Raw genomic sequence first — 17,199 nt, forward strand, 5'->3', positions numbered from 1 at the left:
ACCGAACTTCAGTGTCTTTGTCTGTTAAGGGGGGACCGTCATCTCTACCACATTTACTCTGAGCGTGACAAGGCGACCCAAACAAGAGGAGCTTCATTCCAACATCGATTATGAATCGACATTCTCGTCCTTGGTACTAATATTGTCACTGCCGGGGTTGGGGGGAGGCGCTCAGTCGCCCGGGTTTGGGAGGGCTGCGAGCGCCCGCCCCTGCGCCACCCCGCCCCGCCCCACCCACCCGGGCCCTGAGCACCCTCCTCCGCGGTCCTTCCCGCAGCCACGGCGCGGCCACCACCTCGCGACCCGCGCGGGCGACATGGCGGGCGGCCACCGCCTCCTGCTGGAGAACGCGCGCCAGGTGGTGCTGGTGTGCGCGCGCGGGGAGCGCTTCCTCGTGCGGGACGCGCTGCGCAGCCTGGCGGTGCTGGAGGGCGCCAGCCTGGTGGTGGGCACGTAAGTGGCTGCGGGGCGGAGGGACCCGTCAGACAGGTCCCAAGCGTGGCGCTTTTTCTCTAAACTTGGGCGCTGTGGAGGGAAACCGGGTGAAAGCTTACCCGAACCCCGGGGGGCCACTGGCTGGGCTGCCGTTCAGGAACCTGTTGCTAACATGTTTGACTGCCTCGGCTTGTCATTCGGTGGAAAAACGCACTCAAGCCGCACATGGCACCGGGAGGCGTCAGGATCCTGTCTCTGTTGATAAAATATCATTTCCCAGCAATCGGAAAGGGTTGGGATTCTTTTCAGTGCTTCTTGAAGTGCAGCCAGGGGACCACCTGCGTCAGATGTCCTGAGATTTAGTATTGTTTTTAAAGACAGCCTGCCCTCCCCTGCCCCCCATCCCAGATCTTGTGAACCAGCATCTCTGTGGGTGGAGTTCTGAGACCTGAGTTTTTACAGATACCTCTCCCACCCCCTTCTTCTGTGCAATAAAGCTTGAGAACCAGGGCAAACGTTTAGATGGTGGTGGTTTGGGGTAATAGGAAATTAAGGTTCGGCCACCAGAAAACAGGGCATTTTCAATTTTTTTCATTCAACCTTCTTCACTTCCTGCTAGAAGCAAATAAAAGAAGGGCCAGTTTGGGAGGGCAGGCCTGGGGTGGGAATGGGAGTTGGAAGCCAATTTGAATGAATTGGAGAGCTATGTGGCAGGACCATTGTGCAAGAGCAGTCTCACCCCTGAGCTGAGGCTGCTTAGGGTTGTGTAAGAGTTCAGCTTTTAATTAAGGTTGTGTGTTTTTAATTAACAAAGGGATAAAAACATTTCCAGTGTTACCGTCCAAAATTTGTTAAAATCAGTTAACAGAATTGCACAAAAGTAGGAATCCAGGGCTAGCTGATGGCCGCATTCTGGAGTCCTGAGGATTCAGCCCCCACCGTCTTGCTCTGCTGTGCACCACCCTTCTCCAGTCACTCCGTCCTGCCACATGGCTGCTCCATCTCTCCTGGTGTCTGTATTCCAGCCAGTAGGAAAGGGGGAGAGAAGACAATCCTATCGGCTAAACTCAGTCACATGGCCACACCAGGCTGATGGGAGATGGGGAGATGTATCTTTATCCCCTGTGGTCATGTGTCCAGCTAAATTTTAGGAATCGAGTTAGCACTGTGGGAAAAGGGAGCGTTGATCTTGGAGAACAGCTAGTATTCTTGGCTACATGAGTTGACTTTTTGCCTTAAGGTGGCTAGAGTCACTTTCCCAAAGACACAGCTTCAAAAAGGAAATACAATAAATGTTGACTGACGACACCAAGAGACATTGATGACATATTTTAAATCATTAGTCAGGTTTCTCACAATATTTCCCCAAACTTTAGTAATTATTTCTTGATTTTTCTTCAGGGATGGGTTGATAAAAGCCATCGGTCCTGCTGATGTTATCCAGAAACAGTTTTCTGAAGAAACTTTTGAAGAAAGAATCGACTGCTCTGGGAAATGCATCTTGCCGGGTATCAACCTCTTTTCAGTAAAACCCCAAATGCAGTTTTAGTCATGTAAAGAGGAAGAGTAGTAGCTTGTTTTAAAGAGGGTCTCACAATGATATTAAAATATAATAATTGCTACAGTTTATTGAATTTCTACTATTAAATGTCTAGCTGCTTTACAAACATGTTTTCACGTTGAATCCTGATAGCTGCCCTGTAAGGTAAGTATCATTATCGACATGTTACAGATTAGAACACTGAAGTTTAGGGGTGAAATATCTTACCGGAGATTGCTAAACTGGTAAAGGGCAAGCTGGGACTCAAACCCATCCATTCATTCCACTTCTTCCCACTCACATAATGGAGACACCAGCCGTGTTGTGTTTAGTTTCAAAAACTGTTGGAAGAATTTTATTAGTGCATTTTGTAGAGAAGGCAGACAGGAAAAACTCTTACCAGAATATACTTTACATTAGTATAGAGGCTAAACAAAGGACCCATCTCTAGATGGAAAAGAGGGGGAAAAATCCCTAGAGATTTCACCGAAGTATCTTTGGTGATTGATAACAACAGAATCAGTTTATTTACCATTCTCGCCTACATGATCTATATTTGATGGCTTCATATAATGATCTGAAACAAGTTTCACAAATGTTGAGCTCTATGCAAACATAGAGGCTAAGATTTATACACTTAAAGTGTGTACTGCGTATATCTGATAGAGCTTCTACCTTCTGGCTCTTGGGAGATAGAAGATAAAGTCAGTGTGGAACCTTATGAGAGGGGCAGAATACAACAGAAAGCGATCTGAATCGGGACTTTTGATTTTACTCCAAATCAGAGCCCACTAATCAGCCATTTGATCCATTAGGTATTTTGAATATCCTGGAAAGACACACTTTACTGAATTGTACCTGAGTAAACAAAAGTTCCAAGTGATTGCTTGCTTTATAGTTTGTCTTTAATTAAAATATATTTCGTTCTCGAAGAAAGATTCATCTTTCTGGTTTCATATTTTTCCTTCTCAAGGTTGATGGTAGGGACTGTATGATTCTGTTATCACACCCAAATTATTCCTTGGTGATATAGTCCTTGGTTTTGCTGAACTAACAGATTTGACATCCTGTTTTAAAAGATCTCCCTTGGTGAGCATGGGCTTACTGGGCAAAAGGAGCTGTATTTTTTTTTAAGGAATATGGAATATTTTCATCATGTTGAGTCACCCTCCTCTACAGACAAATTCTTGCACCTCCACGCCCTCCCAGATGGCTGTCCACGATCATACTTTCCAAACAGAAAGATGGGAGAGCCGGCCTGCTATCTAAGGGCTTTCTAGTTCTTAACTTTAAAAGTAATTTTTACTTTCTTGATTACAGGTTTGGTGGATGCGCACACACATCCAGTATGGGCTGGTGAAAGAGTTCATGAGTTTGCAATGAAGGTAACTGCAACGAACCATGGCAAATCCAAATGAAGCATAAACAGACAGATCTTTTTCTGAAGAGGCTGTAGGCTGTCCGGCTTTGCAACACACGCCTTTGTGTCTTTTTAATGGATATTTTTACTGCCCTGGACTATGGAAAATAAGTTATAACAAAACTAATTAGTTTATAACTGTCCAAATCTTTATTCTATGCACAGGGCTAGCAAGCATTTTAAGTATAATAGTTTAAAAAATTTTTTTAGCTGTAGAGACTTTATTTTAACAGAACTAAGTTGCCTTGCTCACTAATTTCTTCTCTTTTCCTCACTCCCATTCCATCCCACCAGCCCTGGTAGCCTTTGAAAAGGCTCGAGGAAACAGTTTGAAACGTTCATACCAGGAAAAATATATTACTAATAACAAAAATAAAATAAGTCAGAATGAGATTTATTAAGAAACCGAAAATGTAATCTGTCGGTCATTAATTAACTGTAGTCAATCCTCAAATCCCTGGTTGCAGCTATTTTTACATTGTTTGTTTTCAGTAGACTTTCTTTTTGAGAGGAGTTTTAGGTTCACAGCAAAACTGAGAGGAAGCTGCAGAGGTTCCCCGCATACCATCCCCTGCCCCAGTCTTCCCATTTTCAACAGCCTCCTGCAGAGTGGTATTTGTTACAATGGGCGAACCTACGTTGACACATCATTATCACCCAGAGTCCACAGGTTACATTACTCTGGGTTTGGACAAACGTATAATGACACGTACCCACCATTGTAGGATCATAGTTTCACTGCCCTAAAAACCCTCTGTGTTCTGCCTGTTCGTCCCTCTCTTCCCCTCACCCCTGGCAACTACTGATCTTTTTACTGTCTTCATAGTTTTGCTTTCTCTAGAATGTCATATAGTTGGACTCACGGTATGTAGTCTTCCCAGATTGGCTTTAATATGCACTTGAGTTTTCTCCACACTGTTTCTAAAAATGTATATATCCTAACAGCTAAACTGCGTTATTTCAGAAAAAGAAAAACTTTCTTCAAATATTGTGTACCTTCCTCGACAAGCTAGAGCTGCTTGTAAGGCTTCTTTATTAAATCACAGAGTTTCAGAGCCAAAAAGCAACCTTAGAGATTTGCAATCCAGCTCTCTCATCGTATAGATGTGGAAAGTGCGGCCCACAGCGGGAAGGGTGTTGACTGAGTTCACCAGCTCACCGTGGCAGAGCCCAGATGGAAACTTTGGCCGGGAGGCACCCCCCGCCTCCACGCCGGGCAGGCATACTGTATTTGCACCACTCTCCTTGCTGCTCAGAGTAACAGGAGCCCACTGGGATCCCACAAAGAGCCGCTTCATTTGCTTGAGCCACAGAGGTCAGGCCCCAAACTCTTGTGGCCAAATACTGAGGAGAGGAAACCGCCCTGGGTCTCTTTGGTGGAGATTTGAATGACTGCAGTGGGGCCCCAGAATAGACTAAGCTTTGTGTTCTTATAGGTGCTGAGGGATAGGCGGAGACTTAACTGGTGCACACTGGGGTCAATTGGGCTGTTAAAATACTGAAATACTTCTGTTAATGTAAGAAACATTCAAACCTGTGAAGAATTTTTGTGAGTTTATTTGAGCCAAACTGTTGACATGCCAGGAAACAGAATCTCAACAGATGGAGAGAATGCTCTGGAGAATGGCAGTTTTGCACCTTATTTTATACATTACAATGAAAAGAGGAGATGTATGTGGGCTACATGAAATCCATTGGTAATAGATCAGGGAGGCGGGAGAAAGCAAAGTGGGGAAACGTCTGGGATTAGATAAAAAGTAAAATGAGGGACACACACTTCTTTACTTAGATGGGTGCAGGATAGTTAACAGGCAACAATTAATAACAAACAATGAGAGGATTTGTGGTCTCCAGAGAGGTGCTTGTGCTTTGAGGGGTCTGGAAAAAGGAAAATGGCTTTGACATTCCAACAATATGTTGTCATAGATGCAAAAAGACAATAGGCTCAGTTAAGGTAAAGATTGACTTTTGTCAGGGAAGATACTGGCCTAGGACATGACTACCCACCATAAACTGCTTTTTTAGTTGAAAAAAGTTTTAATTTCAGACCATCCTTTGTGCTTACCTTAGGTCTCTGAGTTTGCAAGGCTGCCATGCAGGCCTTCCCTGAGCTACTCAGGTTAGCATGTGGCCCCTTTGCGCCCACCCTTCTATACCGGGTGGTAAATTGCCGCTGCCCTGAGACCAGAAGTCTCCACCACACCTCCCATTTCTGCCACCCCAGTATTTTCCTGGGACCCCACCCCCCTTCCTGATCAGCTGGGATCGTGAGTCATTTTGAGTATCACCCCTGCAGGTAGGTTCTGTAGACCTGCCTGCAACCTCCCTGCATTTGTTCCGCCTAACAGTGAGCCGTGTGTTCAGTTGGCAGGAGCCACGTACATGGACATCCACCAGGCCGGAGGAGGGATCAACTTCACCGTGGAGCGCACGCGCCAAGCCTCGGAGGAGGAGCTGTTCAGCTCCTTCCAGCAGCGGCTGCAGTGCATGGCGAGGGCGGGGACCACGCTGGTGGAGTGCAAGAGCGGATACGGCCTCGACCTGGACACCGAGCTCAAGATGCTCCGCGTGATCGAGCGCGCCCGGCGCCAGGTGGCCCTGGGCATCTCGGCCACTTACTGCGGGGCTCACTCAGTGCCAAAGTAACGTCAGCCGGTGGGACCGGGTTTAACTCGGGCAGTGAGGGGGCTGCTTTCTCCAGCGGTGGCTCAGCACTTTGGCTCTTGCAGAGAGAGACCAGCAGAAGCCCTCGGAAAGGTGGTCTGATTCTCATGGTCAGTCATGTCACACATGGTTTTAGGAAGGTGGCCCCCACCAGACCCATCACTTTGCTAGTCCCTTCAGGATGAAGGAAGAGTTTTTATTTTTGTTCATTTGCTTGTTTAACAGAAAACATTTTTGTTTTATTGTCATAAATGGATTTTTTTAGCTTCCCCTTTAAGGTTTTTCCTCTCTGGCTTTACTGTAGGGAATGGCTGTCTCCTTCTACATCTGCATCTTATCTGTCCCGGAATTTCTAGACCAGAAGGCCCGCAGTTCTGGAACAAAAAGATTAAAAAAAAAAAAAAAAATCCAGGGCTTGGAAATTCACAGGCTTCTCCGCAGTCTCAGTGCAGTTTTAAGTTTTGACAACTTAGATATATTAATGCTACAGGATTACAAAAATTATTTGGAAAAGAATTTATATATTTTATAAATGTATTTCTTCTTGTGAACTTTAAAAAATGAAATTTTAATGGTAATTTTGTGTTTACCATCTTCAGAGGAACTAAAAAAATTAACATTAAAATTTATTATTAAAAATTCACAAAATGAATTAAGTAGAAAAGAAACAATATTTCCAGTGATGTTTGTTGTATGTTTTTAGCATTTATACTTCTGAAATTATTAAAGCTTGAAACTGCCCTAAGACTTTTGGGATGACTTATCTGTAGAACACAGATTTTTGCCCTAGCGGTTTTGCTCAGCGGTTAGAGCATCGGCCAGTGGACTGAAGGGTCTCAGGTTCGTTTCTGGCCAAAGGCACATACCTGGGTTGCAGGCTCCATCCCCAGCCTGGTCGGGGCTTGTGTGGGAAGCAACTAATCAATGTGACTCTCTTGCATCGATGTTTCTCCCTGTCTCTCTCTCTCTCCCTTCCACTCTCTCTGAAAAGCAATGGAAAGAATATCCTCGATGAGGCTTGAGGTCATTTACTTATAGTTTTTCAGGTTCCCCAACCACCAAAAACCCCTTTCTCCAATTAAAAAAAAAAAAAAATTGCCCATGGAATCTTCTTTTCTTCCTTCAGGGGAAAAACTGCTATAGAAGCTGCTGATGACATCGTCAACCACCACCTCCCGAAGCTGAAGGAGCTTGGCAGAAACGGGCAGATTCATGTCGACAATATAGATGTGTTCTGCGAGAAGGGTGTCTTTGATCTGGATTCTACTAGAAGGATTCTTCAAGGTGGAAAAGACATAGGGTTGCAGATTAACTTCCACGGGGATGAACTCCATCCGATGAAGGCCGCAGAGGTACGGCTGACCTTTGGCTTCTCCTTTGTCAACACTCATGTCATGGAAAACTTACCTTGTTTGTTCAAAGACAGGAGCAGCCTTCTGAAAAAGAGAGTGGGGAAATTTGTTTGAATAATGTGAAGATTGCTCTGGCTAAGCCTTGGAATCCCTGACCTCTATTAGAAATTTACTTTTTGGCTGGCCATTTACTTTCATTATCACCTGCTGGTGGTATTCATAAAAAAAGAAGTGATCTCATTGACTAAATTCACAACCTGTTTTGGTTGGTACAGAAAGCCATACTAGCAGAGTCTATTAATTTCACTGGCAGCTTGTAGGGTCTTTCTGTGGCACCATCCAGATGAACTTGAGTAAAGCTCACCACCGATAGCCACGACATGATTTTCAAATCTATACCTCTGACCCAGAGTCATATATTCCTGCTTTCAACAAATATTTGAGTGTCTACTGTGTGCCAGGCACTGTTAGAGGCCCTGAGAATTCATCATTGAATAAGCCAGCTCTGGAGTGGGGTGAGGGGCTAAATGAACAACTGCCCTTGGGCATAAATACAGATGTAGATACCTCACGTGTGTCTTAACCACAACATGTCCTGTTTGATCCCCTAATATCACTTCCAAATTGTGCCCTGTGTTTCCTGCCCCGGTGAATGACACCATTATCTATCTATTGCCTAAGTTAAAAACCTGACCTCATTTGACTCCTCCCTCCCCTTCACCTGCCACATTTCAACCAACCAGCAAGTCCTACCTACCAGTTTTCCATCTGAATATCTAGGTCCACCGGTCTTCACCCCACTGCATAGGTCAAACCACCATCAGCTCTCACCTGAATTCCTGTAACAACTTTCTTGCCTCATCTTTAATCTGCTTCTTTAATCCATCCCCGTAGTGCATCTATCCTCCCTCTCCATTGATTAAAACCACCTAAAGGCTTACCATTGCTCGTAGGGTGAATTCCAAACCCCATGCATGTAGGCTTGCCAGGATCCAGCCCTTGTCTACCTCTATCTTCCTCACTCTCTCCTCTCCCTTTTCACCCCATTCACCCTGTCTACCATGAGCCAGCCACAATGAACTACTTTTAGTACACCAAATCCTCCAGGCCCCTGCACAGACTGTTTCTCTCATCTGAACTCCCCCTTGTCTCGTTAATTCTAACTCCCATGTTTCATCATAGCCATGGCTTCTCTAGGGTCCTTCCCAAACCTCTCCACCAGTGGGTTATAGCTCCTCCTGTACTTATCCCACTGTGTTAAAATTGCCTCTGCGATCCCTACTGGACTGCAAACACTGAGGACTGCACCCATGTCTTACACAGCCCCGTCCCTGGAGGTTAGCACAGTGCCTGGCATACTGATGGCCCTTACTAAGTAAATAGTCATTGAATATTTGTTAAATGACTGTGAACTAGGTGGTCAACAAGATACTTTTGGTCGTAGAGAGTGACTGGTGAATTACATCAATAGAGGTCAATACCCTGGATGAGCAAATTAAGTTTGGAAAAGTGAGGGTGATTCCAAGGTCAGGAAGGAACTCCCCTGGGGAAACGTAGTCTGTCCTGTGGTCCAAAACATTCTTAGACCTGAGCCAGCTGCTGAGAAGGGGCCAGCTCTTCCCTGCCCTGATGTGGGGGGACTGTAGCCTGCCTGGGCCACAATGTAATGTCAAATATTGTCTTCTCTCCTTTCCATGGAATATGTCTTTTCAACATACCCTTTCATCCTGGGCTCTGTGTGTGTGTGTGTGTGTGTGTGTGTGTGTGTGTGTGTGTGTGCATGTGTTCATGTGTTTAAAATTGTCAAGATGAGAAGAAATCCACGTTAATGCATGGTTCCATGGTCATCATAGCATTGCCTCTTGGTTTTCTTCTTACAATCTAGCCCAAACTTTTCCTCTGGCTGGAGAGAAATCAAGCTCAAGTAGTATCCTCAGATTACACCTATGATTCACATTTTTTATGTTTGTTTTCTTAACTGATCTGTTTTCACTGAGAACAATAGCATTCCAAGATGCCTTTTTATTGTGATTTTATGATGCTATGATAGATTTTATTGCCAATATTACTCAATGTTTTATTCTGACTCATAAGATCCATAACATTTTCGTTTTTAGCAAATGCCTGAAGAATGTCAGTAAAAATTTGTGTCTAATAGTTTTTGAAGCAGCACACTAGCTAATTTTCAAGTGAATGTCCATCACAAATTCTTTGTCCGTTTTGGGGCTTGTGCTTGAGAGAGGTAGTTGGCAAGAAATCTTAATAATAGAATGGTGCTTATTTTTGCAGGAAAAGCAGTTTTATGGTACTTTATTGTTGCTGTTGGTTAAATCTTTTTCTCTCTGCTCATTCTGCTTAGCTCGGGGCTGAACTGGGAGCCCGGGCTATCAGTCACCTGGAAGAAGTGAGTGATGAAGGCATTGCCGCCATGGCAGCGGCCAGGTGCTCCGCTGTCCTTCTGCCCACCACCGCCTACATGCTAAGGTGAGGGCGTCCTCTCCCCACGCAAGAGCTGCAGGTACACATTGTGAAGACACAGGCTTCCAAGATGCCTAACTGTTATTTCATTGCCCTTACAAATCCCTTAAAAATGCAGATCAAGAAAACTTAGCTCATGGAAGATGCCAATTGTGGAATGATGTTCAGAAATGAATTACCCTGAGGAAGGAGCTCAGAACTAAACTGACTTTGCGTGGTGGGGTTATTGGGGAGAAGGGCTCTTTCTTAGTCCTTTATACTAGTTTTTAGATTTTCTGATGTAAAGAAAAATCAGTATGCCTCACCTTTATAATTAGAAAAAAATGAAGTAGGCTTTAGACTTCAAAAAACGTGCATGAGCCCTGGCCGGGTGGAGCGTGGTCCCGTACACCAAAAGGCTGTGGGTTCAATTTCTGGCCTGATCAAAACCCAGGCTGTGGGTTTGATCCCCAGTCAGGTGCGTATGGGAGGAAACCAATGCTTTTCTCTCACATCCATGTTTCTCTCTCTCTCCTTTCTCTCCAAACAAAACCAAACAAAACAAAACAAACAAACAAACAAAAAACATACATAAGATATTAGGAATATTTAGCAGTATTCAGAATCTGCATGAGCTGTTTTCTGAGAAGATGAGTGTGGGTGCCATAACTGTGTACCAGAATCCTCATAAACCCCGGGGTGAGAAGAGAGAGGAGGTGTATATTTTGCAAAGTCTCCCCAGGAACTTTGCTGTATGCCCTGTATTTAGTCCATCTTGTGTAACTGCCATCGCTCTAATTCTACCAAACCTGAGGTCTTCCTTTGTACCACCTGCATGAAGCCATCTAGTCTGTGGTCAGGGAGGCCGGCATTCAAGAGACAGTTTATTCACTTCGGACCAGGTGCCTCCTGTGAGGTTGGGATATCTGGTTTTCAAGGCAGTGATTCTGCAGTTATGTCCTTAGCACAGTGGTTAGCAACTCAGGGTGATTTTGCCCCTCAGGGGGCATTTGTCAGTGTCTGGAGACTTTGTTTGTCATAACTAAGTGGTGCTCCTGACATCTAGTGACAGCTAGTGGACAGAAGCCAGGGACGCTGCTAAACATCCTACAATGCACAGAATAAACCCTCACAACGAAGAATTAACCAGCCCAAGAAATGAATTGTGCCCAGGTTGAAAAACCCTGCCTTAGGGACCAAAAAACAAGGCTTTGAGCAACTGTTATAAGGGAGAAGACAACGATGTCAGTGCTTTCCTAAAACTTATTATGATTTTATACACATACATTAATGTAGACTACAACCAGGAAATATCAATCAATAACTAAACACTAATCTATTTCTTCTTCCAGAAGACAAAGGGGTTGGATATCTTAACTCTTCCATTCTGCACATCTATTCTGAAAAAGCTCCAATTTCGGATACTGACATCTTTTTTCCTCTCATTAGACTGAAGCAGCCTCGAGCCAGGAAGATGTTAGATGAAGGAGTAATAGTTGCTTTGGGCAGCGACTTCAACCCGAATGCCTATTGCTTTTCAATGGTAATTATTTTTAGCATGCCTTTCTGCGCAGAATATCAAACTTCTACCAAGTATATAAATAGTTTACAAATATTCCTGTTAAAATGTACCAAACATCAAAAAATATTTTCCTGTGTAACAGGAAAAAAAGATATAGATAGTAGTGTACTTGGATTTTTCTGTACACATGAATGCCTCCAGGCATAGGGGAAGGAGAAAGGATCCTATGTGCATTATTATCTGGCTTGGCCTTGGGCCTTGTGGTTTTACAATAACCCATTTCCCCTCTTGGAAGAAAGGATAAGCTCAAAGAAGTAAGTAAGTGTGGAGGGGAGCTTCATTCTATACAGTAAGTGGTCTTGAAAAGTTGTAAATAAATATTAAGTACACATGGGGGTAATCTCTATAATAAAGGAACCTTTTTCTAAAGCCTAAGAACCTTTATGTATGAGGTTAAATTTTCCCATACCAATCTAAGCCATTTCCACCTACACATTTAATCACCATTATTTGTCGTGCTGTGTTGAGAAATGTCCCAAGAAGAAGCTGCCGTTGTGTTACTTTCCTCCAACACTTTCTCTTCCTCCTCAGCCAGTGGTCATGCACCTGGCCTGTGTCAACATGAGAATGTCCATGCCCGAGGCCTTGGCCGCTGCCACCATCAATGCGGCTTACGCACTGGGGAAATCTCACACACATGGATCTTTGGAAGTTGGCAAACAGGGAGATCTCATTATCATCAACTCCTCCAGGTGAGTGTGCTCCCAACTAAGCTGTTTTATTTTTATAAATTTTTTAAAAATATATCTTTATTGATTTCAGAGAGAGGGAAGGAGAGGGAGAGAGAGATAGAAACATCAATGATGAGAGAGTCATTGATCAGCTGCAGCCCGCAACCTGGGCATGTGCCCTGACCAGGAATCGAACCCCTATCGCCTGGATCCTAGGTCCATGCTCAACCGCTGAGCCACGCCCGGCCGGGCCCCAACTAAGCTGTTTTAGGCCCATTATAGGATACAGACCTGGTTTAAATCCCTTTTCCACTAATAATTAGTGTCAGGCTTTGTGTAGGCTGAGAGGCTACTCAGTCCCTCTATCTTCACTTTTTCATAACAAAGTCCCTAAACCGGGGGGCAGGCTCAGTGTTCCGGTCTCTTCATCCATCTTACATCCTGCATAGACTCCCAGGCTTCTCCTCTGTCTACCTGGACTTTGGACTTGTTGTGCTCTCTGGCCTGTGTTTTTGTTTTCCTGCTTAGCTTCTGACCGTCTGCTTATGCCGGGTCACACACGTCCCAGCTCGTCAGCCTGGTTCTGATCCATTACCGCTCTAATTTCTTATTCCTACTGGATCCCCAAATTCTTGCATCATTGCTCCTGCCCTGGTTCCTTATTACTCACCCACAGCCTGCTGCCACCTGGATCTCCAGTGTGACAGTTTGAGTCTTACTGTTCTAAATCTTCAGTCCTTGACTTCTGTGAGCCTACCACAGCTCTTGGACCTCACGTTCAACAGAAGAGAGCGGCCCTGTAATTCCACTCTCTGTGGTCATAAACCATTCTCTCTACTGAAAACAATGCTGATGTTACCATTTGTGTATTATTTAATTGAATCAACTATTTTAAGATCAAATACTTAAATGATATTATTAATGACATTAGATTTATTACAGGCTAGTTAGTAATATGCCATTTTTTAAAAAGCCAAATATCAGTGACTAGGTATAAAGAAATTTTTAGAGAATGTATTTTTACATTAGCATTTAGTTACAGTGATCATTTTGACTTGTATGTATTGAAGTCATGTTTGATTTCTTTCTAGGTGGGAGCATTTGATTTACCAGTTTGGAGGCCATCACGAATTAATCGAATATGTTATAACTAAAGGAAAAGTCATCTATAAAAAATGACAGATCTTAAAGGAAAGAGAAGACTCTTCAATCGTATAAAATACGTCAATACAGTTATGTTAAAAGTTAAAATGCCTTATTAGTTTACCAAAATGATGTCACTTAAACCTAAATGTATTTCAATGTTTTGTTAATCCACTCATAAAACCAAGGGATTAACTTATTTTAATTTAATATGCACCTGGACATACAAACAGGTAAATTAATTATGATGCTAATCTCAAAACATTAAATTATTCCACAAAGATTTGTCATAAATATTCTAAAGATTAATATGATGAATTATCACAGGAACGCATTTGTAGGGAAAAGCAGATTAACAATTAGGCAGATGTGGCTTGAAATTCCCATCTTGTTTCTGCTTTTTGAATTTCAGTTTTACAACAATATTTAGTGAAAATTGGGGGATGGAGGGAAATCCAAGTGAGATGCTCCAGATTGGGCTAAAATGTAGCCTTCTAGAACAGCCACAGTTCTTCCTTTCTAGAATGAAATGCATCAGTGTCCCCTGAGGGAGAGTGTCCTTCCAATTCTAATGTCTTTTCAACCCTAGCTCTAAATAGACTTCAGAGCACAGTTCAAGACGAGTCATTTTACATGCAGGTACCGGGGCCTTCCTGTAATGGATGCATTTTGACCAAATGCAATAGTGTAATTTTTAAAAAGTCATTTTTAAGTTTTTGGTTCTTCACATTACAAATGTATAGAAAATGAGTCATAACTCCTAATACATATATGCCGGCACTGCTGTTGTTTCCTTACAGCCCCCGAAGTAGAGCAGCACCTTGTCTATTAGAGTTTTTTAGGAAATAAACAGATTACGGAATTACTTGTAAAGAGTGGATGATTATTTATATATATAAAGGGTTCTTTCATATTAGTTTACTTGAAATCCTTTTAAATGTTTTAATCATCTTTGTGATCACAACTGTATTATCAAACTTTGTCCTATTTATGAAGAAATGATTTGAGGAGTAAATAATAAAGTAAATAATAACTATCGAAATCATCACCCATTTCAGGTTCACAGAGGCTGAGTCAGTGAGGCTTCACTGTATCCCGCATAAATCAAATCAAGCTACCCCTTGCTGGGATGTTATAGAACGGGGCACGTGGCTGTCACCACCTATAGCCTGGGGGCTCTGTCGCTATCCCTCCTCTGCTTGGTGAAGGAGTCTTGAGAGGGTGTGGTATCACCTAGCCAATGGTGGGAATTTGGGATGTACGAGAGAGAGATATAAAGGCCAACATCAAATATCAGGTCTGTTCTGGAACCCAACCCATGCAGCCCATTGCCCTCTAGGAGACAGTCACTCGAAACAAATAGCACTCATGTCTTTTTGGAAGGAAAGCAGAAGAGGATGCCCTCCGGGAGCTGCCTTGGTCCTCCCAGGCCAGTGTCTGTAAGCCCTTGCAACTCAAGGGAGCTTGCTGGAAACGCAGAACACTGGCCCCCACCCCAGACCTGCAGAGTCAGAGTCTGCATCTTAAGGAGCCCCCAGGTGATTCTTGCAGCCAAACCAACTTCCACCCTGTTCCTCAAAACAGTCTGCTTGTGCTGTCCTGGCCTTTCAGCGCTGTTCCCTCTGCCTGAAATGCTGTTCCTCTCCTCTCTAGTTAGGAAATCAGAGCTAGTCACTTCCCCTCACCCCACCTCGAATACAGTCATTATACCATTGTAATTTAATTCTTTCCCTTTAGATTGTGACTTAGAGGACAGGGACCTTGTCATGTCCCCAGGATCTAGTATGGGGGACTGGTTTAGAGCAGGTGATCAATAAATGAATGAATGAATGGCCGCACAAACACACGGATCGTCACAGTAAAAATTTCTTATCAAAATACACTCAGTAGGCCAACCCAGGGTCGTGGTTATTCTGTGGATTGGAAGGAGCGTATGAGTTTCTTAACATAATGTCAGAGGATGATGCTCATGGGAGAGTCAAGTGGTAAAGTAAAACCAAACAAAGAAACAGTGTCAAGGTTGGGTGGGAGTGGGGTTGCCATCCTCAGCTTTGGAAGTTGGGAGGGTTGTGATGAGAGGGAGAGACTCCAGGGTGGAACATCATGAAATGTTCAGAAGACAGGTAGGTGATGGGTGTTCCTGGAGTACAGGGTTCAGGGGGAGCAAAGACTACGAGGTGAAGCCGGCTTTCACAGGGCTTTGAATGTCAGGCTCACCGGCCGGGACTTCATTGTGAAGTCAGGGGAAGCCACTGGACGTTTTTGAATAGGTTAGGACCAGGACGAGAGTGTTGTAGAAAGATTCATCTGGTTTCAGTGTACATAGTGGGCACTCAAATATTTGTTGTGCGAGTGGACTCTGGCAAGACACCTTGAACAAGTCCTTTGGCAGAGACAGGAGACCTCGGGGGGCTAGATGTCCAGGTGGAAAGTGAGATGTGAACACTCCATTCCGTGCTCCACATTGGGCTAGATCAACATTATTTTCTCAACCTTCTAGAATTATTGGGTCACCCTCCCAGGAGAAAAATTAAATTTATTTCTAAGGAATAAGAGTTTGTCAGGTAGGGCTGAGCTTTGGAAGACCACAAACCATTGTGACATGTAATTTTTTTCACCTTTCCTAAACCTTGGCGGCAACATCACCCCCGCTGAGTTGATGCCTGCACCAGACGCTGTGGGACACAGCGAGGCCGCATGGTACACTGAAGGGAACACAGATCTGGGACTTGACATCTGAGCTTCGATTTCTTCTTGGACTCTATCTGTAGAGGTTGGATCCCTTCCAGCTTCAAAGCTGGGTCCTGCCTTCATGGAACTTACAATTCAATTAGGGCAGTAAGACTGACATTAAAGAGCAGAACAAAGGCAGACAGCATTAAGAGCTGGTTGTCTTAAAAGGAACTCTGGTAAAACACAGTAATTTTTAAATTTAAATTAGTTTTAGCATCTTGGTCTTTGTAATAGTAAGCGGAAGGATAAAGACAATGCCAGCCTCTTGGAGAGATTATTTTTCTAACGAGAGGTTATTCCAAAATACGAAGGCACATGTTTTCCAATGGGTTCTACTGAAGCTATTTCGGGCATTGGGAAGCTGGCACCCAGAGGGTGGAAACCACCAGTGAGCCAGAGCAATCTGTCCTTGCTCACACAGCCGTGAGATCCCAGAGGCGGTCTGTCCTGGGAGAGTTGTGCTTCCCCTACTGTCCCATTCGCATGGATTCTCATGGCCTCGATGACCTGGCCTCTACTTACTCCCCAAGCTTCCCATCTCACTGCTACACGCTGCTGCTGTTGCTTCACCCTCCAGCCGCCAGCCTGGGCTATACACCGTGAGGGCAAGGACCGGGGCCATGTTGGTCACCATTTGTTTAGTGATAGAAATTGAGCAAACATAGAATTGGTTTCCTGGCATAAATGCCTGCTGACATTGAAGTTTAGCTTCCATTTCTCCCTTCTCTCTCTGACTCCCATCACTCAAAGCCCAGCTTAGTCACCCCTTCCAGGAAGCCGCCTTGATGATTCGAAGGCACTGCAGTTAACGTGCCTTCCTCCAGGACACATGTTTGGTAAGTAATTGTCATTTCATGTCCCCAACTAGATGGAGAGCTTTGAATACAGGACCACATGCTGTATTGACGCACCACAGCTCTGGTGCAGTACCTCACAGACAGTGGCTGTGCTAGGTAGAATGTTAACAGCTGCAAGTAACCAAACCTGACCAAAACTGGCTTAAGGCATGACGAAGGTTATTGGCTCACCCCCAAAAACTTCACAGGAAGAGCAGGCTTAGGACTGGTTTCTTTGGAAGCTCAGTAATGCTGAAGACCCAGGTTCCTTCCTCCCCTCTGCTCTGCCATCTTGTGTTAGTGTCACCCCAAGGCCATCTTCCCCCTTGGGTCAGGCCGGCTATCCACAGGCATAGGTGAGAAAGT

General features: G+C 44.2%; 1 protein-coding gene across 1 annotated transcript; it reads left to right on the plus strand.

The window, feature by feature from the left end:
* Positions 1-316: 316 nt before the first annotated feature.
* On the plus strand, positions 317-14,293 carry AMDHD1 (amidohydrolase domain containing 1). Its single transcript, XM_016221886.2, has 9 exons — positions 317-453; positions 1,837-1,943; positions 3,296-3,360; positions 5,760-6,037; positions 7,186-7,411; positions 9,771-9,895; positions 11,318-11,411; positions 11,982-12,142; positions 13,213-14,293. Exons 1-9 carry the CDS (start codon positions 317-319, stop codon positions 13,298-13,300), a joined length of 1,281 nt encoding a protein of 426 aa, XP_016077372.2. The 3' UTR covers positions 13,301-14,293.
* Positions 14,294-17,199: the final 2,906 nt, after the last annotated feature.

The sequence above is a fragment of the Miniopterus natalensis genome, chromosome 2 (genome assembly GCF_054644295.1).
Source record: "Miniopterus natalensis isolate mMinNat1 chromosome 2, mMinNat1.hap1, whole genome shotgun sequence".
Lineage (NCBI taxonomy): Eukaryota > Metazoa > Chordata > Mammalia > Chiroptera > Miniopteridae > Miniopterus > Miniopterus natalensis.

Bases quoted from the DNA above. Each gene is read 5' to 3' on its own strand.
- AMDHD1 (XM_016221886.2), top strand. From the start codon at position 317: ATGGCGGGCGGCCACCGCCTCCTGCTGGAGAACGCGCGCCAGGTGGTG. The intron at 3,361-5,759 runs GTAACTGCAACG...CCGTGTGTTCAG, and splicing joins TTCATGAGTTTGCAATGAAG to TTGGCAGGAGCCACGTACAT. The intron at 6,038-7,185 runs GTAACGTCAGCC...TTCTTCCTTCAG, and splicing joins GGGGCTCACTCAGTGCCAAA to GGGAAAAACTGCTATAGAAG.